This window comes from Hirundo rustica, chromosome 1 (genome assembly GCF_015227805.2).
Source record: "Hirundo rustica isolate bHirRus1 chromosome 1, bHirRus1.pri.v3, whole genome shotgun sequence".
Classification (NCBI taxonomy): Eukaryota; Metazoa; Chordata; class Aves; order Passeriformes; family Hirundinidae; genus Hirundo; species Hirundo rustica.
This window is the reverse complement of record NC_053450.1, coordinates 123,517,810-123,544,937: the sequence shown is the minus strand read 5'-3', so window position 1 is coordinate 123,544,937 and position 27,128 is coordinate 123,517,810. Positions and strand designations below refer to the sequence as shown.

Sequence of the window (27,128 nt, the reverse complement as noted above, 5' to 3'; positions counted from 1 at the left end):
CTTGGAGTTGCTTGTTTGTCAAAGGTGTAGTCCCCAAAAGAAAATGGAAATTACATGCAGAAGTTGTTCTATTGTTTTAACATAGCATTTAATAGAAAGTATTGATAAATTCATTACAGAGTCAAGTTTTAGTAGCAATGGGCAGAAGACGACTTTCCTGCTTACACACCACTCCCAGAACAGGAGTTCCATGCTTCCAGCCTCCCAAAGGATCTTTCCTTCTACACCAGCACAAAGTTCAGGCAACACCATCAGCTTCACTTATAACCGATGAGATGCAGAAACGCCCACGTCCCGGCATGCAGAGCTATCCTGAGCTCTCAGGGAATGGAAAGGCGCCGTGGTGCTTCTCCGCAAAGTCCATGTCCTCAAGGAAAGCTGAACTGATGTGACTTTTTAAAGGCTTCTTAGACAATCTGCTCAAGGCCATGTGGGAATAGAGCAGGAAATTGAGCAGAACTCCTACCCACCAGCTACACTGCAGGGCCAGGTTACTGACCACCCCCACACAGGTGCCTGCTTGTTTGTCTCTCAGCCATCTCATGATCTCATCTGTAAGCACTGATAATCCACCTACCTGGGAACATCATCTTCCCAAGCCCACATTTACAGTGATCTCTGCTGCATTTCTGTTCCATCCATGATTACAAAAAATGATGATGAAAAAAATTGGCATTAGTGAAGCACACAGTGCTTTACTAATACTTAGCTGTTAGTCTAAGAGACAAGTGAAATACCTGCACTGAAAATGTCACATGGGTAAAATGATCATTTTTGTGGTGTGCAGCGGCGACCCGTCACGTGCACACACCAAAAGGCATTGCCATGCCTCAGAGTTCAGAATGCAGTTTAAACAGCTGAAACTTGCTAACGTGAGTAAAAATATACCAGAAAACACAAATGCTGTACAGAGGTATAAATCCCTGAAGTGGTCTTGGTTGTTGAAAAAGAGGCTTTGCTATTTCCCGCAGTGTGCAGTTCACATAGTCCGTAAAAGCCAAACAATAATTAGTAAAAGAATCTAATCGAGTACCTTTCTAAGAGCCCTCCACTGCACTTGTTCCAGAGTGAAGGCACTCTGCACACCCAGGCTTAAAGGAGCAGAACAGTTGCTGCATTGCAGAACGCTGGGTTTCCAGGGCCTGCCTGTTTGCTTGCTTACAAAAAGCAGTTTGTACTTTGCTGTTTTCTCCCGTGCATATTAATGCAAGCAATCCGGCTTTCACTGCCCTGCAGATCTGACACCTACCAGAGCAGCTATGTTCAATTTATCTTCCACGGCTCTCTCTTTTTTAATTTCTCCCCTTCATCCCTTATTTATGTATTTTCCACTGAAACTGCAGAGTCCCCTGGTCGCCCAAATTCCTGGCTGTGCTGCCCTAAGTACCAACAGAACAGTTCTACTGCTGATTCCAAACACATCAAAATTACAGAGTTACAGAAGAAAGAACAGACTAGAGCAAAAACTGCATACTCAGTACAGCTCCTATACATTCCCATCTAAAGCATGAAATCCATACAGCGCAACATAAAGAACAAGAGGGAAGAATCTCGGTTCTTTCACAGTTACAGCTTTTACAGAAGACTCTGCCATTTCCAGATTAATGTTTGATGAAGCAAACAGCCTTTGCACGACCTCAAACCTTTCTCTGTCAGCCAGAGTGGCCATCAAAGGACTGCTCAGCGCCACGGTGCCATCAGCTGAAGCGACGTTAGGCTGAATTCATGAGAGAGAGCAAAAGACAGAGACATTAAAACATTTTCCAAGCGCTGCTGTTCCTGCCATCGCACAGCTCAGTTCTTTCATACAAAGCCACCGGAGAGCTGACAAGGCAGCAGCAAAAGGTCAAGACTCCCTTCACTATTAGCCCTGACACGTACGACGTACTGATCCAGAAGCAAAGCTCCACGGCACGCTTTAAGGAGAAACATCTCTCCTACTGTGTCATTCCCTGAGTTCAACTTCTCTCACTGCACATCACACTGACCTATCACTCTGAGGAGACAAAAGAACTCCCCTTGCCTCTGCATATTTAAAGGATTTTACTATTGTTTTTGTAAGCGACTTTAAAAAGCTTAAAAAAAATCACAGAAGCATAGAATGTTTTGGGTTGGAAGTGACTTGAAAAGATCATTTGTTTCCAATCCCCCTGCCACAGGCAAATACACTTTTCACTAGCCCAGGTTACTCGAAGCCCCAGCCAGCCTGGCCTTGAACACTTCCAGGGCATCAACAGCTTCTCTGGGCAGCCTGTTCAAGCGCATCACCACTCTCATAGGAAAGAGTTTCTTCCCAGTATCTGACCTATCCTCCTTCAGTTTGATTCCAGTCCTCCTTCTCGTATCACTACATGCTCTTGTAAAAAGTCTCCATCTTTTTTGTAAGCTTCCTTCAAGTACTGGGGGGCTGTGATTAGGTCACTCCAAAGTCTTCTCTTCTCCAGGCTGAGCAAATCCAATTCCGTTATTCTTTCCTCACAGGAGAGGTGCTCCATTACTCAATGCCCTGCACATTTCTTCAGCAGTTTCCATAAATGGCCTCAGAGTTTTGAGACTTCAGGGTTTGCCAAGGCTCAAGCACAGTTGCTATCAAAGCAAAATTTCTATTTCCCAAGGAGAGGTGATTACTGTTGCTGAGACTTTAAAGCAGTGAGACTATTAGAAAAATAAAACTGGAGCTTAAGTTACAATTTTCTTTTGCTCACAAGCCATGAAATCTCCCAAATACAGCACTGTTTAGAAGTGAGGCATCCACCTGCAGTAAATTAGGTGCTTTATTTGCCACATCAGACTCTGACCTTGGCTAAGCACTGCCTACAGCCAAAATTCCCACTGGAGCTAGACATCTCCTCCTTTACTGGGGAGAAACATGGCTGAGGACACAGCCACTCCTGCTGCTGTGCCCATGAGCCACAGACCCATCTCCATTACTCACCAAACAACACAAGGCCGGAACAACCTGAAGATCACAGCAGGCACGCAGCAGCACAAGCGTCTCATCAGGCAGCTCTGGGAAGGACACATGCACAGGCAAAGATCATTTCCAGCGACCCCTGCAGCAGGCTGGCTGCTGGAACAGGAGCTTTATCAGGGACCTAACAGGTCCTCCTCAGCTGAATGTTTGGAAGAGGCTGATCCAGCCCCTTCCTGCCGGCAGAACAGAACAGGGTGGGCAAAGGGCCTGACTATCTCTGTCCTTGAGAAAAGGCACTTGTAGAAATGTGGGTTTCCTCCCCATCATCCTTGCCTCCTCCCTAAGTATCTCCTCAGTGTTTAACTCCGAGTCTGCAGGCTGGATGAATGACTTAGGCCTTGAACAAACCAAGAACCCAAAATCTATATGAGATGCTCACTTCTGCAAAGCACAATTTGAGAGGAATGGCACAGCTGAGACTGCCTTGGGGCTGGGAGATGGGCTAACTGATCCCTGCGGTGCCCTTCAACTCTGTAACAAAAAGGCTGTAATTCCTACCACAAGCAACAGGCATAAAACAGCTTTTGAGTCCAGATCCACTTACACTTATGCCTGGACTTTAGCAGCAGACATTATGTCCAAAGTCAGGTAATAATGCAACACACTCAGTTAACTGTGCCCTGCTGTTAATGGCATCTGACAATAGTTACCACATCAGCAGGTTTCTGTTTTCTATTTCTTTTCTCTCTCCACAAATGAATTAAGCTCTCCCACCTGGGTCCTGTGCATATATGGATGCACACTGACATTTTGCTGCACAGTGCCACAATTTACACTGGACTTCCCTTCGTTATCTTAATGTCAGGGAAATCTTTATATACAAGAGAGAAGACAAAAATCCAGTGAAGTCTGTCTTGGACTTTGCAGGTAACTTTTAATTAACACTGTGGTGCCAACAAGATGGTGAGGTTGGCATTTGTTTGACATTTACGTTTAATCTCCTGTTTCAGCAGCTGCAACAGAACCCTCTAATTGCAGTGTCTCTGTGTTAAACTCATTTTTGCTAAATTTAGTTTGCACTTGAACAATATACGCTGTTACACAGGAGACAACACCTAATTTGTAATTCTCAGCATTTAGGCAGGAAGGACTCTGGCATGCAATAAGTACAGAAATTAGCTTGCCAAACTGCAAATCCTCACACTCAGCAGAAGCAAAGTTGAGCAGTCTTAGGGGAATGTGTAATTTACACACAAAATCTGTCAGTGATTGAGGGCTGAATTTAATTCACAGCCAGAAATGCTAAGCATAGTATACCAAACTCATAAAAAGGGAACAGAACAATTTATGTTCATGCAACTCACCAACTGCTCAAAGAAAGCCATAAAAGCTTTAACATGGAGGGAGCTTCCAAAAGGAAAATAAAATCTAGAAAAAGGGCTTTTTACAACATACCAGATATAGCACTGATAAGAAGGTGAGTAGCTGAGAAAAGTTCTTCATCCTGAGGCTGATATTTCTGCAACAACAGCTCACTCTGTAAACTGCACCCTAAGAGCTGCAAGAAGTCATGGAGATCTTTTTGTTGTTCAAGTTTTAACTCCTCCAGATCTGGCTCGTCTCCTGCGCAGATATCATCAAACTGAAAGCAAAAGAATAAGCAAAACTTCTTAAAAAGAGAAAAATTCAAGCAAAAGAGAATGCCAGTACTATTCTGAAATTACTTTTAGGAAGCAATCCAAAGGCTCTTCAGCTTACCATGTCCCCCAGGGCAGTCACCATTTCTTCACGGAGCAAGAGTTCACAAAGGGTTTTATGTAAAGCTCTTTGCTTGTCTTCTGGAAGCTTCACAAAGGGCTGGAACTGGGTCTTCAACCGTGACAGATCTTTCTCAAGAAAGCAGTGGAAAATAAAATGAAGTATTTCTACACAAATATCAGTAAAAACAGATAACATTTTTCCTATGTGTTTCATAAGGTCATTTATCACTACATCTTGACATCCTGATTTCCACCAGCACTAGTTAAAATGCAAGGCTTGAACAGATCTGATTTTATTTCCTAAGGAGCCAATGAAACCTCAGTGCAAACATTAAGAAAGAAGAACAGCTACCAAGAATCAACACTGTGGTGTATAGTATTTTTAATATTTTAAAAGTCAATACTTTAATGTCAACCAACTAATTACATCTTAAGTCTCCCACTTCAAAGTTTATCTCCAGAGAATATTCATTTACATGGCAGAATGAAGAGTACTCATTAAGTACGACGGAGTTCTATGCATTCATTTTCTCATAATTCAACAATGATACTGAAATTAAATCTTTTGTGACATCAATTTACCACTTTGCTAAAAAAAAAAAAAAAGAAAAAAAAAAAGTTTTCAAATCAACAATGCCAGCTGGAATGTTGGAACGGGTTTTTTTTTCCACATTCCAAAATTGTGGGCATACAAGTGTTCTCAAATTTGTTTAGAAGAAATTTTCCTTCATGTTACTCCAGTCAAGAAACATGCTCTGCTTAAAGCTGTCCTTTATAACTTTTTAAAAAATTACTTCCCTGGGAAAAAAAAAAGCCCAGCCACAGGCAGATATTTTGTTTATCTGATGCAAGAATTTGTCATACAAATAACAGAACATGAAATGTACTTCCAAATTCTTAAGTAAAAACATTTTTTTTTAAGCTTTTTCATTTTCCAAGAGACAGCAGAGGTTCAATTATTTAAAGAAATCTCTGAGCCTTTTAAGCAAGAAAAGCAAATAGGTATGTCAAGCTAAAACAAAAAATAGAACAGTGGCATACCATTCTTTCCCAAGTGCTTTTTATATATTCTTTATTGAACAGCCATTAACCAAGGGTGAAACTTAGAGACAAGAGAGGTGATATTCATCAGCAGAACCAGCCGTAAGAACTCCACCAAGAAGTGATGAAAAGCACAGCTTTGAGGTCTGGTTTGACTTGTTTCCAGAATTGCCAAAAATTGACTGGTTCTTCCTTTTTTCATTCCATCAGTAACATTCCTGCCTCCTCTTTCCACATCCCTACAATAAAAACTTGTACCTGGGAGATTATACCAATTTGTAAGCTTCCATTTAAAACACGTGTTGATTTTCTCAGTTATAAAGCATCTCAGAAAATAATGAGGCTAAGTTAAGGCAAGGGAGATGTTTATTTTTGTGACTTAACCTGTAAATGAGAAACTTTACTCAGAGTATTTTACAAATCATGAGAAACTATTTTCAGTGACCCTTTCTGAATGAAAGCCTCTATCATCACAAAACTTGCAGAGGTTATCTGGAATGTAAAAGAGCTGTCATAAACATCTGACTTTGTAAGACGATATTTATGATAGATGGATTCAGAATGTTCACAGGAAAGAGTCCACTGCATACACTTACTGCAAACTGATTTTTTATATTCTTTCAGTGCATTCCCCCAAGAGTTCCTGGTAAGAGCTATGAAAATGAACTAACAAGATTTCTTACTTACTATTGTACCAGATTATTTCTGCCTATCAGGTTATTTAATTCACTGTAATATAATCATGTAAAGCATTTCTGGTAATACCTTGTTTCAATATACTTATAGAAGCATCACTGGGAATGAGGTTTTTAGCCCCAGAGTACATCTCATTATCAACAGCATCTGGCTGATAGAGGAACGACGCATCTCTGAATTGAACTGGAGAAGCTGAGCCTTCTGTGCTTTCTTTTTCAAAACCTCCTTGCTGTTCATCTAGCAGACAGAACTCTGTAATTAGAAATTCAATCAAAAACAATAATTAATAAAATACACAAGCAATTACTGAATGACATGATAGCTTGTATTTTCTAGTGTTCTCACATGTCATTTCTCCATGTCTTATCTCTTCCAGATGGAGAGAATGCCAGCGGTTGCTGTGCATGTGAATTATTGAGCATTCCCGCAGCCCTGATGTTTGATACAGTGCGTACAGACAGAAGACCTGTGGTGCAGCTGCCTCCTACAGAATGTGACACCAGCTCCTGTGAACTAAATTAATATAGACAGAAAATAACATGAAAACTTCCCACTGACACTGTAAACCAGAATGCTGCATACAGGAGATGTAGGTAGGAATTCTTGATGTTGAATCACAGAATATGCTGAGTTGGAAGGAGCCCTCAAGGATCATCACGTCCAGCTCCTGGCCCTGCACAGCACCATCCCCAAGAATCACACCCTGTGCCTCAGAGTGCTGTCCAAATGCTTCTTGAGCTCACTCAGGTTGGTTCTGTGACCCTTCCCTGGGGAGCCCATTCCAGTGCCCAACCACCCTTTGGTTGAAGAACCTTTTCCTGATATCCAGCCTAAACCTCCCCTGACTCAACTTTGGGCCATTCCTCGTTGCTGATCACCACAGAGCAGAGACTGCAATGAGGTCTCCCCTCAGTCACCTCTTCTCCAGGCTGAACAGACCAAGTGACCTCAGCTGCTCCTCACACAGCTTCCTCTCAAGGCCCTTCACCATCTTCACTGCCCTCCTCTGCCTCTCTAACAGTTTAATTTCTTTCTTACATTGGGGCACCCAAAACTGCCCCCAGCCCTCGAGGTGAGACCACCCCAGCTCAGAGCAGAGCGGGACAATCCCCTCCCCTGCCCGGCTGATGCATCCCAGGGCAGGGTCGGCCCTCCTGGCTGCCAGGGCACTGCTGGCTCACGTTTAACTCGCCATCGACCAGGACTCCCAGCTCCTTTTCCATGACACTGCTCTCCAGCTTCTCATTCCTCAGTCTGTACCTTTTCTACCCACTAAGAGACATGCTGTAATGCAGGCAACAGGATCCACTCTTGAAGGAGGCACATGAAAGTACTCTCTGAGATTTGTAAGAACTCTTGAGAGTCCTTTACAGAGCTTCTGTTGGTCATGGCACTGACAGACTCCTCTTTCTCAGACAAGCCACAGGTCCAACCTCAAGGCCTCCAGGTAAGTGGACAACAGGAAACTTCTGAGCGTCTCTAAAGGACATCACACAGGGATGCTCCCTAACAGAACCACTCTGCAGTAACTGTCTCACTTCATTTCACAGAGGAAATAACATGCCCTGGCTGGATTGCCCTTTCTGCCTCATCTTTGTGACAAGCCCTGGCCAACCTCACCCCAACAGGACTGCCATCCCAGTGCCCCCAGCATGATGAAGTTCAGGGCTTCCTGGAAGGTACAGGGAGCCTTTGTAAGAGTTATGCTGAGAAATCTGGAGTATCAAGTTCTGTGCTCATGTGTCCAACACCAAAGATGCAGAATATGGTCAAAGCCCTATGCATATTTTGATACCCTTTTGCAAGGTTTGAGTGAGCACCCATGGCACTCTGCAGCTCGTCTGAGGAGAACACAATTTTAAAGTAATACCTGGAAGCAAAGGGAAAAAAATGTAACTAATCAAACACAGTGCTCAGTGTACCAGGCACAAAACCTAAATATAACCCTTCTGCAGTCGTAAGAGTCTGTCTCACTAAATTAAAGACATTCAAAGCAGATGAGAAAGCATGGAGAGCACTCCATCGGCAAAAAGCTTTTTCAAAGGGAAAGCAGACAAAGCAATCCCTAACATAGAGAAAGACGAAAGATCTTTATGCTTGCATAACCCTTCACGGAGATGAAGGAGCTACAGAGGAGCAGAAAGCGATTAACGCAAGCTAAGAACTTCCCAAAGCAACAAGACTCTGGACAGCAGGTAAGGCACCATAAGGCCAACTCAGCCATGCTACTGTCACTGAAAATAACAAGGCTTTCACATGCACCCTGAGGAGGAAGACTGTGCTAATAAACTGCCTCCTCTCCTGAGGCAAAATGATGCTAATAAGGGAAATCAAACTCTTCAGATGATGTTGTTAAATCTTGTAATAGGACTTAATTCAAAGGAAAACAGAGGACTCAAAATCCTGTATTAAGGGGGCTGTTAATTAATTCTGTATTGAATTATATTACATTAATCGACAACAAACCTCCAACAGTGCAGTCAGAGCTTGTTAGTTACTCAGAAATGTTAACAAAAATGCAAGAAAACCAGAGATGATCAACGAAAACAATCAAAGAGACTCTTTTATGTGGAAAAGTGGATATATCGGGACTGTTTAATTTACAGACATTTAAGAAACAGCAAACCACGCACATATAGCAATGAACAAAACAAAGAAATCAGCTGGGTGCTTTTATATCCTCTGCTTTGGAAAGCAAGAACAAGAGGCATTTTGGTGCAACTTTAGAGACACAAAACTGCAAAGCCTTAAGCAGAAACAGCTTTTACATGGAGTAGAAAATTAGCCTGTAGAAATCAAACAGAATGACGACAGGAAAGCACAATAGTAAATGGATCAGAAAAGGATTAGAGCCTTCTTTTTTTTATATTTATTTTATTTATTTATTAAAATATCCAAATATGTCCTGTCACGTTAGTCAGAACATTTAAAAGAAAATTTATATACCATTCTTCCTAACAGAATAACTCTGGTACTGGCAGTGGCAAAGAAAAAGAAACAATAAAAAGCTTATATGCATCTTACTCCATAATTATATGTGAAGAGGCTCCCATTAGGTTACACCTGCTACTGGTCACTTTCAGTCTCCCGAGAAAGGACTACATTAGTCCTTGGATTTAACTTCAAAGGCTATTTCTATTTTCACAAACAGACACTGAACCCAGCTGCTCAGACATTAACAATTGAAGTTTAAGCTTCATCATACTTATTCTCGCTAGCAAACCCTAATTTTGTTGTCAGTTCCTCCCCTTTACCTTCTCAATGACACTCAGGCAAGGGAAAATAGCACACATTTAAAAAGAAAAAGAGGCAGGACATAGATTGTTTAAGGTAAAACATGAAACAGATTGTGTTGGTTTTGAAGCTTAAAAGATGTTAATATTAAATATAAAAAAAACCAGCTGAAAAATAAGCAGAAGCAGAAAAAGAGCAGAGAAATACAGATCATTAACAAGACCCATGTATTCTTAGTCAGTAGGACATTATAATTTCATGTAGAAATCATCTAAGTAGGCTATACACCTATGTAGTCACACAGCCTTAATTGCACCTCATTACTCTGAATTAAAGTTCTATTATAACCATGACGTCAACATCCTCTGCTTCTATCTCTGTGTTCAGTCTACATCAGAGCAACTCCACTTTTCAGAAACTCTTTACAGGTTACATAATATTTACTTCTATTCCTGAGCCTACAGACTTCCTTAACATCAGGAGTATGTGGAGAGTTAATCTTCTGCATTTCTCATCCAAGTAAAGCACATCCTGGATTCAAATCTCAACTGTACTCCAATTATTTCTTCAATGTATCTCCTGCTTCTCTCCACATCAGTGCTTCCCAACTTCCAGCTCTACTATCTGATTTTGTTCCTCCTTGCATAACATCCCCTGAAACCTCCTTTAGGTCCGTGAGTTTAAATGAGGATAGACAAGAAAGAAAAACACAAGTGATTGTGCAGAGCAGAGATACAACTCCCCCCAAAGCAAATTTCAACTTTTTTTGTAACCTGAAAAATATTCAACCTGACATAAGTAAAGCATGACCAGAAACACAACAAGGGCATTTCTGCAATCACTCTGAGGGCAATCTTTAAATGAAAGTGTAAGCTAGAAAAGTTTAAATTCCAGTCATGTATGTATGACTCTGTTCTTAACATCACTGTTGTCTAAACATTCCTGGCTGACATTGATTTACATTCAGGTCACTCTCTGCAACAGGTGAAGGGAATAGCCCAGGCCAAGGGCCAGCTGGCTGGAAGCAAAACTGCAGCAGAAGACCTGGACAATAAATCTGAGAGAATCAGTAGCATGCCCTTGCAGTTATTGAAGTTTGCTCCCCAATTTGCCCTAAAACAGAACAGCTGCATACTGGGCTGTACTGACAAGACTGTAGCTGGTGGATTGATGGAACTGAATTTTCAATTCGGAAAAGTGCATTCAGAGTGCTGTGTCCAATTCGGGACTCTTGATACAAGCCCCACATCCACAGACTGGAGCAATCTACCAAACAGCAGATATTAAGGGAAAAAAGTTCACCACCACAGTGGTTAAACATGGTAACACGCTGCCCAGAGGAGTGATGGAATCTCTGTCTCTGAAGATAAATCCAAACTTTATAACAGACAAGGATATGAGCAAATCTGATCTAACTCTGAACTTAGATCAAAGTTCAAAAGTTGGCCCTGCCTTGAGCTACACAATCTCTTGTGGTTCCCTGAAACCTAAGTCATTCTGAGTTTACAGTGCATTCAAAAAAAAAGTGGAAAAGCATTATTAAATCAGAGTTTTAAAATTACTAAATCAGCATTTCTAGCATGAAGAACTACCAAGGGAAAGGACACCATAGAACACAGTCACCTTCATGCACAAAAATCATTGTCTGACAAACAAGTTTGTCCACAGCTGAACCGTGTGTCACAAAAAACGAGCTTTTCACTTACCAAACTGGCCATTGCGCTTTATAAACAGTTCAATCACTCCATAGGCAATAGTGGTTGCAGGAGGAATTTCAAGGATCACACTAGAATCCTTCAGACTTCCACTTTCATTTACTGAAACCTGTAAGACAGATTTATTCACCATTTATCTGATTCAGCTACTGCATAGCTTAAACATGTAATTAAGGTGAAAAATGCAGAGGGAGAATATGCTTTATTCTCCATGATGTCTCATCAAAGCACACATTATATATGGCATTTAAGAAAGGAATTAGATGAAGAGTGAGGTAGAAGCACAACGCCAAGGGCAGCTTTCACACTCTTAGCTACCCTGTCCTAGCACAAAGTTGAGCTCCAGCAGCTTTTGTCACACATGAAGCCCCACGTCACTAGGAAATGGGAACCCACTTCAGTGTCCTGCTTTGCCCAATTCCACTGTGACTTTTCTTTTGCTCAGCTGGAGGCTGGTACCAGGAAGGTGGCACTTGCAAAGATGGTTGTTGTACCGCAACTCCCAGATTCCTGCAACTGGAGACACACTGTAGACAGAAGTGATTTATCTCCAGTTTTTGGTTTGTTTTTTTTTTTAATGCAATGAATGAGCATGTTTTGACTTTGGTAATTCCTTCTCAATTCATAGGCAATTTTTCAGATAGCCTCATAATGCACTTAATCTCTATTCCCATGACTGAAAACAAATAATTTCCCAACAAATACGAAAACTCAGTAGACACTGCAACCATTTGGGATGAACGATTACTTGGCTTTTCAAATAAATTTGCTTCAGCAATACATTTTGCTATCCAACTTGCAATGAATTGTTTTAGGTTTGCTTCATGTTCTGCTGTAGGCAGAACAGAAGAAACAGATCACAATTTGATAGTATTGATGGAAACTACATTCAAGGCTCATCAAAAATGAGGCAATGGAAAAAACATTTTACTGTACAGAATTTTCACAACCAGGCACTGCAGTTTGTTCAGCACATTAAGAAAACACAAAAAATACTCTGAAGTCCATTTGGAGAAATCACTTCTACCCAGATAATGTGCAAATGCTCTATTCCTTGCAGGTTTTTAGTAACTTTTACCTTTATTGTTTTTGCAGCGCATCCCACCACACCACTGACTTTTTCTTCTGTCTGGATATGTTCAGATATTGTACACCTCTGAGTTGTGATTATCTTTTCTCTCAAGATGCACAGCACTTCACGTTTTCTTTCTATTACTTGTTGCAGTAAACTGCTATTTAGATTTATTGTTCTGAAAAAGAAAATACACCATTAACAATACTGTAATTGTGGAAAAAACCCAAAACAATAACAACCACGTCTTCTTAATTGCTTGAAGAAGTATTGTAAAAATGACAATGGTTTCTGTATGAGCAGCCTTCCCAAAATTATGATGTCCTCTTTTGTTATTTGGCAGCAGTAAATATCTGTATTCCACAGTAAGTCCTCACATACATATTGAATTCTTGATTCCCTACTCTGAGCAAAACCAGAAATTGTCCAGATATTTTCTAAGCAAAGAAAAAGCAAAAGGGAACTAAAGGCAACTTTAAGCTTCCTGGGTAATATGAAATCAACCAAGTCAGGCTCTTGGACATTGGACTGAATCCTCTGTGCTGTGAGCTCACTGACAGTGCCATGGCCATGGCAGGGGGTGTTGGCTGGGGGACACAAAGACAGCAATGCCTCAGTGCCGACCCTCACTGCTTGCTATGTGTGGATCTGTTTTAGTGGTCACTTACACACCCAACAGGCTGAGTGGGATCAGCACTAATCAAGTATTTCAAAGGACTGAATGAGAAAACAGATTTCATTGATTTTGAGACTGAGGATTACTGAAAAAATCCCACCTGCTTCAAAGTCCTATGTTATTCACTGGTATAGACTCGAAATTAAAAACCAGGACTGCCACAGCCAAAAGAAAAACTAACTGTAGGGGAGGGCTCAAAACTCTAGCCCAAGTACCAACTTAATAAACCAGTCCTACTTCACAGCATAACTCAGCATCTGTTTAAATGCTGGTGGAAACAATTCTAACACCAGGTTCTTCTTAGAATGAGCAGAAGACAGAAAGTGAACTCCCAGAAACAATACAGAGGTGTATTTTTGAAGAAAATGTTACAAAATCCACTGCCTTGTCTTTTGCGGTGTGAACAGACTTTCCAGTAACAGTTAATGCAACTTATTAATTGTAATTAATTGATTAACATGTGTCAATTATATTACACTTTTGCAAAATATTCACTGGAGGTCCTCAGATGAGATGTTGTATTTTTTATGAACAGGTAATCTAGCAAAACTCTTGGAAGAGTAAAGGACTGCTATCCCTGTCTCAAATGATTCAGTCTTTTCTCCTCCCTTTTACTGTAAATGGCTATTCATGGAGCTAAATGGCAATTTCCCAAAAATGTGACAGAAAGACATGACTGACTCCAATTCATTTAAATCGAGATATCTCCACTTTTAATTAAAAAGTTTTAGATTTATTAGATTCTGGAGTTCTGAATTTATGCAGTCTGTATAAGTCTGAAGTCAGATGGGTTTTTTATTGAATTAAAAATATCCTCAGGCAATTTTTGATCTTTGGGGAGTTACACGCTTATATGAAAGTTCAATCAGTTGGAATGAACTGTCTGAAAACCTTAAAGCTGATTGTTTAGACAAGGGAAAGAAAATACCTCTGAAGCAATGCAGCAGCCACTAGAAAAGCATGCCCAAACATTCCTGATATCATTAATAGAACTTTTTTTCCTTTGGTGCAAAGTCATGCTTTATGCTTGGAATGCAATGAACCTCTGGATTAAGCGAGAACTGAAGAAATGTCAGGAAACCACAAACATCACCGTTCTCAAAAGCGTCTGCCAAGCCAGAGCCATTAGTTACAGTCCACCAAGACTATCATATACTTCACAATAGTTATTTATGTTTCTAAAGTGGTGTGCAACGTGACTTGAAAATACAAATTAATGCATTAAGTACTAATGCAGTTTTAACATTTGACTTAGGGAGCCACAGGGGAAAAAATACAATGAAGAAGCACAAAAGAAATTTGTCATTTGCTTTCACATGTATTTTTTGACTGCTTAAGAGGGTGACAGACTTGCTGAATACCCCCAAAATTTAGAGGGAAAACCCCCCGTCAACAATTAAAGGTAGAAAAATACCTACTAAATAAATATTTGCTATTCCTGAATAAGTGTTAATTGGAGAAGCATATAAAACATGACCTATCCCTATGCAAATGAATTACCAAAATAATTCAAGAGACTTTCTCTTCCATCTGCTTCTACAGTATTCTGCCCAAGGCAGGACTGGCTCAGATCCTGGCACGCTCCTGGCTTTGAGGTGCAGATGCAGAAGCAGCAGCAGAGCGGCAGAGCAGAAGAGTCAGAAGACATCGTCAGCTTGCAGAGAGGGGCAGTGAACAAATCCCGGAGGCAACGCTGCAGGAGCTGCTGCAGCACTGAGGGCTATGGAGTGGCACTGACACACAGGGACACAGAGCCACCTGCTGCAGCAGCACTCCCCAGGCAGTGCCCAGAGGTCACCTGGGATCCCCTGCACAGGGCTGAATGGGAGCCAGAGACAGATACTGCCAGAGCCCCAAGGTTCAAACGACTTCAGTGGGATGTGCCCCATTGTAAAACTATCAGAAATGTTCTCCTCTGCCCAGTAAGCTCAGCGAGCTCCAAATACAGAGCTTTCAAACACACAGCCTTATCCACAGGTACAGTAACCTTTTCTTCTAGGACAGCACAGTTAAGTGCTCTCTTCTAGACTTCTGGCACTGGACTTTGCATCATAAAACAGAACTCTGGGGTTATATGTGGGCACATCATGAGTTATTACTGGGGCACAACCTGTTGAAGGCAAAATATTCTACTCTCCTCAAGAACTCAAACAGCAGATTACATGAGGTAAGCAAGTACCCAGCTTATCTAAATTATCATTGAAAACAGTCATCAAGAGCAAACCACAACAAGGTTAAAGTTTGACAATCAGAGTAAAGCTTCAAGTATTGCAGGGCAATGACCGCTGAGCCTATGACTGCATTTTTGCAAGAACTGAACATACTTGCCAGCAAAACACTGAATATAAGGAAATATCTGAGTAACACAAGACGGCTGAGTTAAATACCTGAGAATACATGCATGCATGGCACATGGACAGCATTGCATTTTTTTAATCTCACAGGTCATGTTTCAGAGCTTTTACTTCTGTTCTACAACCATGGCTCTTGCCATCTCTTTCACTCTGTACTGTACAAGAGCCCCCACTAAGCCATCTGTACTACATCACCACCACCCAGCCCAGCCCAAGGAGCTGAGCTGAAGCACTCAAAAATAACACTGCAGAAAATATAATGAGATGTTGGTTTGCCAAGTCCCATTATCAACACACAAGGTATAAACCTGGATAAATAAAAATTATTTAAAATATACAAATTATGGGGTTTTGCTTGCTTGTTTGTTCTGCTTAAACAACCTTCCTGAAGTCAATGATTTACTATGCTGGAAGCTTTTCAGGTGAAACACGCACATAAAATAATTTCTTTGAGTTTTGGTCTCACTCCACATTTAACTAGATTAAACACTTCTACTCTCCTATAACGCAAAAGACTTCTTTCACCTTCATTCAGTAGTTTTCTTCTCTCATTAGGAAACCAGTAGACAACAGAGGCACAAAGGCAATTTGCTGCAGACTGGAGTCAGAAAAGAATAGAGAAAGGCAGTAACCAAATAAAGACAAGAAAAAACAGACACCACCTGGTAACATAGCAGGCTCTCTCAGTTAAAGTAGAGAGCACGAGCCTGCTCTAAACCCCACTGCTGAGACTGAGGAGTCTCTCCTTTAGGCACAGAATTTGACCTAATTTCCCACAAAGGAGAGCCCATAGGACCATTTTTCCATCAAATCCTGTCTAACTGTCTCAACAACCCAGCCACAAATCTTTAAAGCAAGGTGCTTGTCAATTTCCTGCAAATACGAAGAAGAATGGGTATTGCTGTGAGTACTCTCCATCCTCACACTGAAATCAGCACTGCCGCCTGTCTGCACAAATTTTCACTGGTCCAAACTAGTCACCAGTAGAAAACCTTTTCAGTGCTGTATTGAGCAATGTCACCTCAATACACTTCCTCTCCCAGGTGCAGAGACACAGGCAGCCTATGCTCACAGCCTCCTCTCCACTTCATTTATGATGTGCAGACATCTAACGTCTCCCATACAAACACTGCTCATTGCAAGCAGAGCCCTCACCCAGCTTTGTTCCTGCTCTAACAGAGACCTCTAGATGAGTGTCAGAGACTAAAATCTACCAGACCTCACTCTGCCATTTTCCATCAAGCACAGATGCATATTTCTTCTGTTAATCCATTTCAAATATAACCTCTCTGACCTACTTCTTAGAGAACACAGCATCTGCAATAGCTTATTGATCGCATTTCACTATTTTCCCTACAGAATAACGTGACACGTACTTCACAGAACATCTTCCCTAAGAATACCACAGATTTCTCAGACTGCAAGTGATAAGTGGTTTCTCTATTTTCTATCTGACATGCTCCTTATTTTTCAAATCACAGGCACACACAATTGCTTTTATTCAATCCTGTCTCACAACACTGTGACTTCGTATTACTTCATGTAGCAGCTTAGGTAGAAAACAGAATGGTTTTCTCATCATGCTCATAAATGCTTAAGGAGTTTTAAACAATAAATCACAAAATGGTCTGAATTTCCACTGTACTCAGATTAAGAATAGACATTTATTTTTGTCTCAGTATGGACAAAAATAAATGTCCAGTTTCATTAATTCAACTAAAGTGTAATATGCAACAGAATGAAAGTATCTTTCAGCCATACCAGAGTATGCTAATAAAAACACAACTCTTTTTCTAATATGCTAATCATAGAGTTAGGAATCATTCACACAAAATGATGGAAGTAGGACACGCAATTTTTTTCTGCAGCTGATGTGAACTGACTGACTGCTATCACTCTCCTCTCAGAACTTCTCTTTCAATCACCTTCCATGACTTTTAGTGAAATGGTAAAAACAAACAAGCAAGTCTGTTATTATATGATAAATACAGAGATTATAGTATCCTCAAAATCCTTTTTACTGGAGGGAAGAAGACAGAACAGTTGAGGCTGGACAGTCGTCTGGTCTAACTTCCCTGCCACTAGAGCAGCCTGCGTAGGATCATGTCTCCAAGGTGGGGAACACCACAGCCTTCTCAGGCAACCTGTGCTCAGTCAACCTCACAGTGAAAAAGAGTTTCCTGATGTTCAGACAGAGCCTCCTGTATCTCAGACTGTGCCTATTGCTTTCTGCTCTGGCTCTGGGCACCACTGAAAAGTGGCTCATCCAGCCCAAGCTTGTTTCTCTAACAGGACCTTATGGCATACAGTACTGAAAGCCTTAAAACAGAAGATGGAATATATTTTGAAATCCATAGCAATCCAAGTAAGCTAAAGACACAGGACTCCAACCCAAATTATGTACGTATCAGTATGTTACAGCGCTCTGTGAACTAGCAAGGACTATGCAATACAAAATCAAAAACAATGTAAAGGGAAACATGTCAAATTTGTGTACCTAAAACTACTGTTTAACCTTATTTTAGGTATTACATATTATGTTAGTAAGCGTGTTTTGCATTTACAATGCCACTGCTTCTGCAAACCAGGAAGCATCTCATCCCATATCCTTCAGCTGTCACCCATTTTCAGAAAAACGAGCCAATGCAGCACTTGCAATCTAATTAAAAGATCGGATTCTCCTTCAGAAGGTTCACCTAAGAAGTGACAGGAAACCGATCTGCTGCCACTGAGCACTTTCAGCTTGCTCAACCCTGAAGACTCACATGACTTAGTTTAAAAGGCACATCAGCTTTGACTTTTTAGAGTTTACTGCTACTAGTCTGCAACTTTGACTTAATCAGCCTAATAGAAGAGCATTTTAAAAATCCAACTTAAGTGGGTTATATATGTAGAAATAATAAATGAAGCAATGATTGATCAAACAAGCACAAGCACCACGTGTCATTAAATGACGTCAAGAACATTTTGCTGCCTCGCATTTCACAAGGCCTGACAGGTAAACACGCTCTTATAAGTACCGTAATGCTTTGCATCCAAAAATCACCAACTTGTAGGCATCAGCACTCATGAATTCCAAATAATACTCATGAATGAGATGAAAGCTTGAAGCTCAGACACATCAATCATAAATTATAGAATATTTATGAACAAGTAAGTAGAATTTCATCTGTAAGGCATTGCCAACAATTTCCAGTGAGCTTCTGCATTACACTGGAGAAAAAAATAAAAATTCTGCTATCCTCATCATTTTCAGTGACCTGGCAGAAGGCAGACTGACTCAATTTCAATTATACACTGTGCACCATAAGCTTTAATAAGCTATGAGCATCTTTTTTATGAACTAAGACCTAGTGCCTTGCATAAAGTGGCACACACATCAACTTCGGTTACAGTGACACATAGATCAGTGTAAAGCTATTGTTTTTCAACGCTCAAAAGAAAGAAACGTATTTCTGAGTATTTAGTTACATCAAGTATTGTAACTCCAAGATGTGCTGATTTGCTGTGGGAGGATTCCTTTTGTGAAGAGTAGGTAACTTCAAGTAAAAGCTTACTGATCCTAAATCAAAGTTACTCTTGCTTGTTTCTCCACAGGACTCCACCTAGCACTAGAAAGAAGACTCTAAATCTTGACTGACACTGTTTTCTTGATACTAGAAGTAGATTAATTTTACAGGCTTCGCATGCACATTTAGCCCAGTATTTTCTGCTTTTAATACGGCATTTAGTACAAAGAGAGCAAGGTGCCTTATTAGAATAAATTTCATGACTTGTGAATGCTCACAATAAAAAGAACACCAGCCATTTGTTCCATGAAAATGGAGAATTGATTATTTCTAGAACATCAGTGTATCTAATGCAAATTTACATTGCTTCTGACAACTTCTGCACTGATAGCAAAACCTCTCATCGTTATCTTCAGAGCATCAGCAAAGGCTTTTTAAATCCATTACAGCCCCTGCTACAGATGTAGAGCACAATGCTGTCACCAACGAAGCACCCTCATCCGCCGTGAGTCACAACCTGCAATAGAGAGCAGACCCCTGACTTGTCAGCTGGCTCTCAAACAGGCCTTGGTCCGTGACACTCTCATTGAAACATTAAATAGATCCGATTTCAGAACAGGACAGGAAGTGAGGAAGTGTTGCATACCTTGTAAAATAAAGAATATGCTTCCCTTCAGTTAACACACTGTGTAACAGGAAGCAACAATCTATATTTTATTCAGCTAGTAGAATATACCTTGACTATGCTTTGCTATTCCTTTCACTTCAACTAATCCTTTCTAGCATGGTCACTCACATACATGAAATTACAAAGCCTGCTTATGAGAACGCTAGCAGTTCTGAATTCAATTTCCATATTCAATGCCTCAGTAACACAGAGAACTAATTCTTTTTTTCCCCAGATTGTTACCTCAGTACAGTCCCCAAAAGAAGGGAGGATTTGGCTCTTGTCCCAGCTGGTAATTCATGCAAAAACATAAGATGAAATTACGGAGATATGTTTTCAAAACAAGGAAAGTCTGACTAACAGGATTTCAAAAAATAGAAAATTTCATTTTTGCATATATGATTTATAGTGAATATGAAAGCTTACGGTAAAAATAATTTTCTAGCTGCGGCAACACTACAAAATCAATTGGTTGGTGATTGTAGCTGGCCAAAGTCTTTTTAGCTCAGTAATCTCTCCTGGCCACAACAACATCCCCATTAGAAACATACCTGTCCTTGACATCTCTCATAAGCTGCTGCAAGTCAATCTCCTGCTTCCTCAGGTTTCCAAATGAGGACTGGTTTTCCACGTAGCCCTTCCCTCCAGCTCCCAGGCTGATTTTCACAAATGATGCTTCAATACTTCCTTGAATAAAATCTTCAAACTTCCCCATATATTTTGCAAAGTCAGACTCCACAATCACTAGGAAAGCAATAACAGTTATTTCTGTGAAGTGTTGAAACCGTCCTTAAGTGATTGGAGGAACAGATACTTACAGAAAACATGACAAGTTAGTGAAGGCAAGGAACAGTATGAAGAGGTAAATAATGAAATTTACATCTCTACAACTCTTGCATCTGCACTCTTCATGTTTTCATCCTCTTTGCTCTACTATCTTTTGTATTTTGCCATTTTAGGAAAACCTAAGGTGACTGAAGTGCTGAACCGAGACACTATGAAATATTTATAAAGAACGACTGAAAGTTATTTCAGCTACAAAGAAAACTACACAGCAGACCTGCTTGTACAATAGTGCTGGTATTTTGGCATTATTTTGATGACACATCCAATCACAGGGCTGTCCAAAAGCTCACTGAAAGCCAATGGAAAAATCAAACCGGTTTAAAACAACTCTCAATTTTATACACCTAAAAACCAGAGAACAGACTCAGAATCAGCCAGTTTTCCAGCTACAATAAGCTACAATTAACATCTTATGTTAGGGACTTATCTATTTTCCTATATGGAATTATGACATGACCAGAAATATGGGATTCCATCTCATTAATCTTAAAAAATGGGTGGGACCACTACAGTTGGATGAAGAAAAAAGTACAAGGGTCAATCTTTTTTAACAGTCTGCGCAAGACAAACAGAATGGGTGGTAAAACTCACTTGGCCTGGCCTGGAAGCATTCCCTGGGCTACTAACACCAACAAGACATCATTTATTCACTGCTTTTGACCTGGAGTACAGCACAGTTTCACACTACTATCATATACAAACCCCTATAATATTCTAGGGATATTCCTGTGGCTGCAGACAGCACTGTTATTAAACAGCAGGACTGTACAGCCTGACAACCTCCAGCACTCAATACTCTACACAGGCAAAACTTTCTTCCTTTTTTAACCAACATTTATTACTACCAGTTTTAGTTACATATATGGTCAAATGAGAAAAGATCCATTCATCCCATTCCCATGGATGGAAGATTCCTTCAGAGCACTCCTCAGAAAGGAGCCCCCTAATAACATAATTGAGAATAATAACAACACAGATTAGGGATTGTACTGTTTTTATCTGCACTAACAGTGCTGCCCGAGTACGGCTTTACCTGGTTTTATTGGTTTGTCTTCAGTAAGCACATCACTCAGGGTGACTGTCAAGAAATGATATTTGGGCTTCTGCCAGCACCAGAATTTCCTCCTCTTCGTAACTAAGCTCAAAAGCTGCAGCTTGTCTGAGGCGTTCAAGTGGGAGACAGGGATCAAGTCACCTCCACTGTCAGTTTCTCTCACGAAATTCTTCGTTGCTTTTGCAAACATCGTGGGGAATCAACTAAAGCCTGAAAGAATACATCTGTTTTCAAACAACTACAGTAGGAAAGTATAAATATTTACACTGTCCTTTTAAGAAGTTCTTCACAGAATTGGCATAAACGAAGGAACACTGTAGTATTCTCACCCTATCTTCTCCACTCTGAGCTGGGAAGGAGTTCAAATCACTTGTTCCAGTGTAAATTTTCTTGGTTACTAACAAAAGAATTCTAGTTAAGAGGAACATTCACAGGTTGTTAATCTGTTAGGGAAGAAAAACTTGCACATCTTACCTGAAATTCTATAAAAAAGCATGTACTAATGAGCACCCCGTAGAGACCAGCTGCAATGAGGAGAGCACTGGGGCAATGGCAGAGGATTTCTGCCTCCCCACAGGATCCTTCTTTTATTACCTAACATAAAATTTACTCCACATAAGGCAATTAGGTATTAGTCACACAAATTATCTTGATCTTTTAATAGGGAGTAAACATTTGGAGGGATAATAAACACTGTTCTATAAAAAGCACCAAATATGTGGGCTGGCATCTTTGTTACCAAGTTTTGTTTCTGAACTATACCCCCAGAAAATTCAATTTTTTTTTTTTTTTTTTTTTTAATTTATGAACTCTTTTTTACCTTCAATGCTTTCCAATTTTCTATTTTTCATTTGCATAATTACAGCAAAATTGAACATACATTATTTGCAACTGTTATTCACAACTGTTATTCATATCCGCTACGCAACTATATACATTATCTTACTGTTGCTTTGCAATGATTTTAATTAAAAATTACCAGCATCTCTTATCATGTAAGGTTTTCCTTATCCCCAGGAATGTATTTTACTGTATTTACAAGGAATATTTTTCAGTAAGGGAGAATGGCTAAAGTCACAGAAGAAATGGTAAAAATGACCACTCACAGGTGCTAAACACACAATTCTAATAAACTAATATTTGATCTTTTTAAAGAATCAAATCTTTCTAGGTTTTCAACTCTGTTATCTGAGCTAATGATATCTCTAGAATTATATCAGTTTTTTGTTTTGGTTTTTTGTTTGTTTGTTGGCTTTTGTTGTTTGTTTTTTTGTTTTTTTTTTTAATCCAGCAGCATTCCTTTAAGTCCCCCAGCTGACAACAACTGGAAAAGTCAACTAAGATCATAAGATGTCTCAGCTGGGTATTCACACTTTCATGATTAATTACCTGTCTTGCTCCACACAGATCTTAGATTTGTCATTTACAAACACAGGCCAGGGTAAGATAGAACAGACTTCAAACAAAAACCGATATTGCAGTGAGCACTCAGGATTATTGACAGAAAATGGAAACCTGAATACAAATTATTAGTGCCTGGACCACAGGCTCCCTATTTTAGTATTAGGGAAAAAAAGTCTTTTTGCAGATGGAAATTTACCTTTTCATTTGTTTCTCCCAAATCCCATTTCAGATATTCCACACAGTATTTACCAATTCATGATGAGGTATTTACCTCCTCGTGAATCCTCTGTGGCCTAGTCTGCGTAACAAATACAGGGTGTTGTCCAACAACACCTGCATCGAAAGGATTTGAGCAATGTCTAAGTCGCATAACATTTTACTGAAGAGTCTTCTGGGGCTTTCACTGTAACTGCAGCAAACCCTGCAGCACCACCTCACCTGTGGGCACTGGGAATAGTTCCACTGACTTTCCTGTTCTCTGACTTCTTCCTAAACCGAACTCAGACTGATTTTCTGCATTCTAATATGTCTCCTCCTTAATTTCCCTGGTTCTAATCTCAATGAGAACACTTTTAACAGAATAAAGCAATGCAGATCCACTGCAGCAGAAAAGAAAAAATCCAAATAAAACATCAGAACCAAACAAGTTTCCTTTATCCACAGGACTTCGTTTGCAGGCATCTAAAATTCTCACTGCCTGCATTAGCTGCCTTTGCCCAGCATAACCTACTGACATTCCTGTACCCTACACGACTGCTCGCTCACCCTGATCTCCTTGCTGCATAGCCAGATCACATGGGCACAGTCTCTGAGGAAAAAAAAAAAAAAAAAAAAAAAAAAAAAAAAAAAAAAAAAAAAAAAAAAAAAAGAGGCCCAAATTTCTGAGTTTATCATAAAACAAATGGAAAAATCAAGCCCTAATATTTGGCATTCTTACAAACTCACTAAATGTCATGAGAGGAACCACTGCACCAGTCTGTAAAACTTCCAATTCAGAGGTTTTGCCATCACTTCCCGTCACCACTCTCGACTAGCAAAATGAACGGCCAGGGAAGAGGACACAGAGCTTCGGAGGACTAACGAGACTCACCAGGCAGGAGAGATGGGGCAGTTTTCAGCCTCAAAATGATGACAATGTCTCCCACACTTTGCTGTGCTGGTAATGTCTTTGCAAGGAGCATATTTTGCTGGTCTAGGTGTACCTGCAAATCAAAAATATTCTATCCAACCTCCTGCTTATTTCTCTGTGGATATAGCACCCTTAACACAAGTTTGACAATGCCCCCAAATACCTTGTTTCACTACTTCCCAGGACAAAGGCACAGAGCAATTATGTCCCTAGCCAACATCAGGGAGTTAATACAGCCACAAGGCTCAACAGCATCCTGACCAAATGGTCATGAAATGGTTACAAACCCAGCACTAAGAAAACTCTGCCTTGGGAGCTTCTTCCTCTGGAAACTTTAATAGAGCTGTGCTTGGTTTGAAAGAAATAAAAGGAAAGTTATCAAGCTGGTAGGAAAAGCCTGTCAGAGTGAATTCAATCTTGCAGATTGATAGCTAGGCATGAAAGCACAAAAGGAAGCTGGAGTGCTTTCCCTGTCTACCAAAAATTCTAAAATTAGCCTGAACCTGGGATACAAGAGGATTATTTAATGGCAAGGATGAGAGCAAATAAAGACAATGAAACCAATTTCACTGTTTACCTCAACAAATCTCGCTCTGCTTCCTTCCTTCGGAGTTCCCTAACTCAGTAGAGTGGGACATTAAATCCAAAGCAACATTTTACGAGCAATCGGTGTTTGGCTCTGTTAGTACAAAAGAAACCAAACAGTTGCCTGGTATTTCTTACATTCTGTATATTTGACACAGTACACAGAGAATTTGGTACCACGGGGACAACTGGATTGCCAAATACCAGCACACCCCTTCCTACAATCCAATTTGTAAGGAAACAATGCCTCGAGGCCAAAGAGGAGCCTCAGTGTCAGAAGAGCTGGTTTAGGCATTAAACACCGCGTAGGAGTGGTAATGGCCTTGGAATCCTAACGGAGTATGAGTCTGTATCGGAAGGGTATCTGTATCTGGAGCATGGAAGTGACGACATGCACGTTACATGTTTTATTAGAGAACGTTACAGTTACTTTCGCCTCCTTTCTAGATAATTAACATTAAAAGTAAAAAAGCAGCACCCATTAGAACTAATACACAAAGCCTAGCAGCGCTGCCCGCACAATGCGTTACACTTCTTGAACGCACGTGGTCCCCAAAGACACATCCAAAAGACTTTAGCCCTGGGTGAAGTCCTGTATTTGTTCCTCGAGCATCTGCAGCACGTGCCTCCACAGGCCGGTGCCGCAGGCTCGGGCACCCACGGGAGACGCGGCGCCTTTCCCCGGCCGTGGGCGCTGTGGGAAGGCCCGGCGCTGCCCCGGCGCTGCGTGCGCGGCCCCGCCCGCCTGTCCTGGAGCGGTCGGGCAGGGGAGCATCGCCCCGCCGTGCCACCGCCCAGAGCCCCGCACGGGCGCCCCGCGGTGAGGGAAGGACAGCGGGGCGCGGCCCGGAGGCCGCAGCGGCTGCTCGAGCCCCGTGGAAGGGCGGAGGCGGGGGAGGCGCCGGGACGCCGGGCCCGCTCCGGTACTCACGGCATTCCCGGCGCTCCCCGCCGCCGCCACCGGAGATGCGGCGCACTCCGCCTCCGGGGCCTGACGAGCCCGCCGCGCCCCAGGCCAGGGGCCGCCGGCGAAGCTCAGCGAGCAGCTCCCGCAGCAGCGGGGGCTCCGTGCCAGGAGCGGCTCGGCGGGGGGAGCGCAGGCCCCGCCCGGGTGCCCGGGCCGTGCGGGCGGGCGAGAGCCACGCCCGGGGCGCCTCCGCCATGTCGAGGCGCGGAGCCGCCGCCCAGCACGGGGCGGCGGGCGGGGTCCGGGGCGCGTCCCGGCGAACCCTCGGGGCGGCTTCTGCTTTCCTCGCCATCCCGCCCGTCTGCCCGGGCTGCCGCGGGCTCTGACCCTCTTTCCCTGGGGGGTGGAACGAAGGGCTGCAGGTGTCCCTGTGCGTGGGGCACAGCCTCCCCGCGGCAGGTCTCGGTGTGGGGCAGCCCTGTGAGTGGGGCGCTGGAGAGTTCCCACCGGGCTGGGACAGGCCGTTTTGTATGGCTGCACATGGCAGATAAGACCGGCAGCTGTCTTTCCCTCCAGGTGATTGCCTGACAACGATGTTCTGTGACACGAGTGATAAGGACATCTTTGTGACAGCCTCTCACGCCCGGCTCGGATCGCCCGTAGTCAGAAGTGCACGGGGCCAGTGCGTAGTCCTGCCACGATTTTGGCTGCGAATTTGCAACTGTGGGCCTTGTGGAGCCGCCGTGCACCGAACGGGACTTCCCAAGTCAAGGTCCCCGGTCCAGGGACCTTGAACAACAGCAGTGTGGAAAATGAGAAGTGTGGTCAGTGGAGCCTGGGGCAGGTTCGTGAACCGCAGTGTGAAATACTGAGCGCCGTCACAGTATCTCAGCCGGCTGAAGACACCACAGTGAAAAAAACTTGGTTGTTTATTATGCCAAAGGAGTGATGCAGTGAGAAACAGATGAGTCTGCAGGAACCCAAAGAGTAGTTTTTTTCACGATAATAAATATCAAATAAATCTTTTTCAAGTGAACCACGCTGCAGTCTGGGTACTTCCTTGTGGTTGGAACAGAGACTATTTGAGGCTGGGGGTAAAGTCACAAATGTCACATCACTAGATCTTAATGGGCTAACACCTTGACTCCGAAACAAGGAAGGTGAAAGCTTAATGTCTTTAAATGAACAGTCCTGGATGAAAGGTATCAGTAAATGCATATAGCTAAAGTAGATCCATTTCTTCCACTTAGCTATTTCTTCCATTTAGTATATGTGCAGTATACAAACCTTCCAATGAATTTAAGCTGATTTTAATCCATCACGCCTTTCTGATTCCCCTGGTGACATCCTTATTGATTCAATGATAAAAAACAGATCTCCCTTCTGGGGTTGCACCTGCTTACAGAATTGTGAACAAATAGCCAGAATGGAACAATGTACTTGTATTTGTGATGGTTTAATTTTTATGAACTAATGAAATTTATAAAGCTCACTTCTTAGAGCCCCTGCCTGAGAAAAAGTACCCACACATCCTCAGGAGATCTCTTTTTAGGATCATCACCGAG

At 41.7% G+C, this 27,128-nt stretch overlaps 1 protein-coding gene across 3 annotated transcripts; it reads right to left on the bottom strand.

Moving 5' to 3' along the window:
- Window positions 1-63: 63 nt before the first annotated feature.
- Window positions 64-25,969, bottom strand: GSDME (gasdermin E). 3 transcript variants are annotated; one of them, XM_040081858.2, is made up of 11 exons: window positions 25,951-25,969; window positions 24,033-24,144; window positions 21,518-21,748; window positions 20,190-20,382; window positions 12,439-12,610; window positions 11,352-11,469; window positions 6,481-6,663; window positions 4,673-4,800; window positions 4,370-4,556; window positions 2,936-3,009; window positions 64-1,717 (listed from the first exon to the last, which is right to left on the bottom strand). In XM_040081858.2, the coding sequence occupies exons 3-11, from the start codon at window positions 21,726-21,728 to the stop codon at window positions 1,487-1,489; spliced, it is 1,497 nt and encodes a 498-aa protein (XP_039937792.1). In that variant the 5' UTR covers window positions 21,729-21,748; window positions 24,033-24,144; window positions 25,951-25,969; the 3' UTR covers window positions 64-1,486. The 3 variants fall into 3 exon arrangements, with proteins under 3 accessions (XP_039937792.1, XP_039937778.1, XP_039937785.1); XM_040081844.2 differs by lacking the exon at window positions 25,951-25,969 and adding an exon at window positions 25,588-25,725; XM_040081851.2 differs by lacking the exon at window positions 25,951-25,969 and adding an exon at window positions 24,649-24,745.
- Window positions 25,970-27,128: the final 1,159 nt, after the last annotated feature.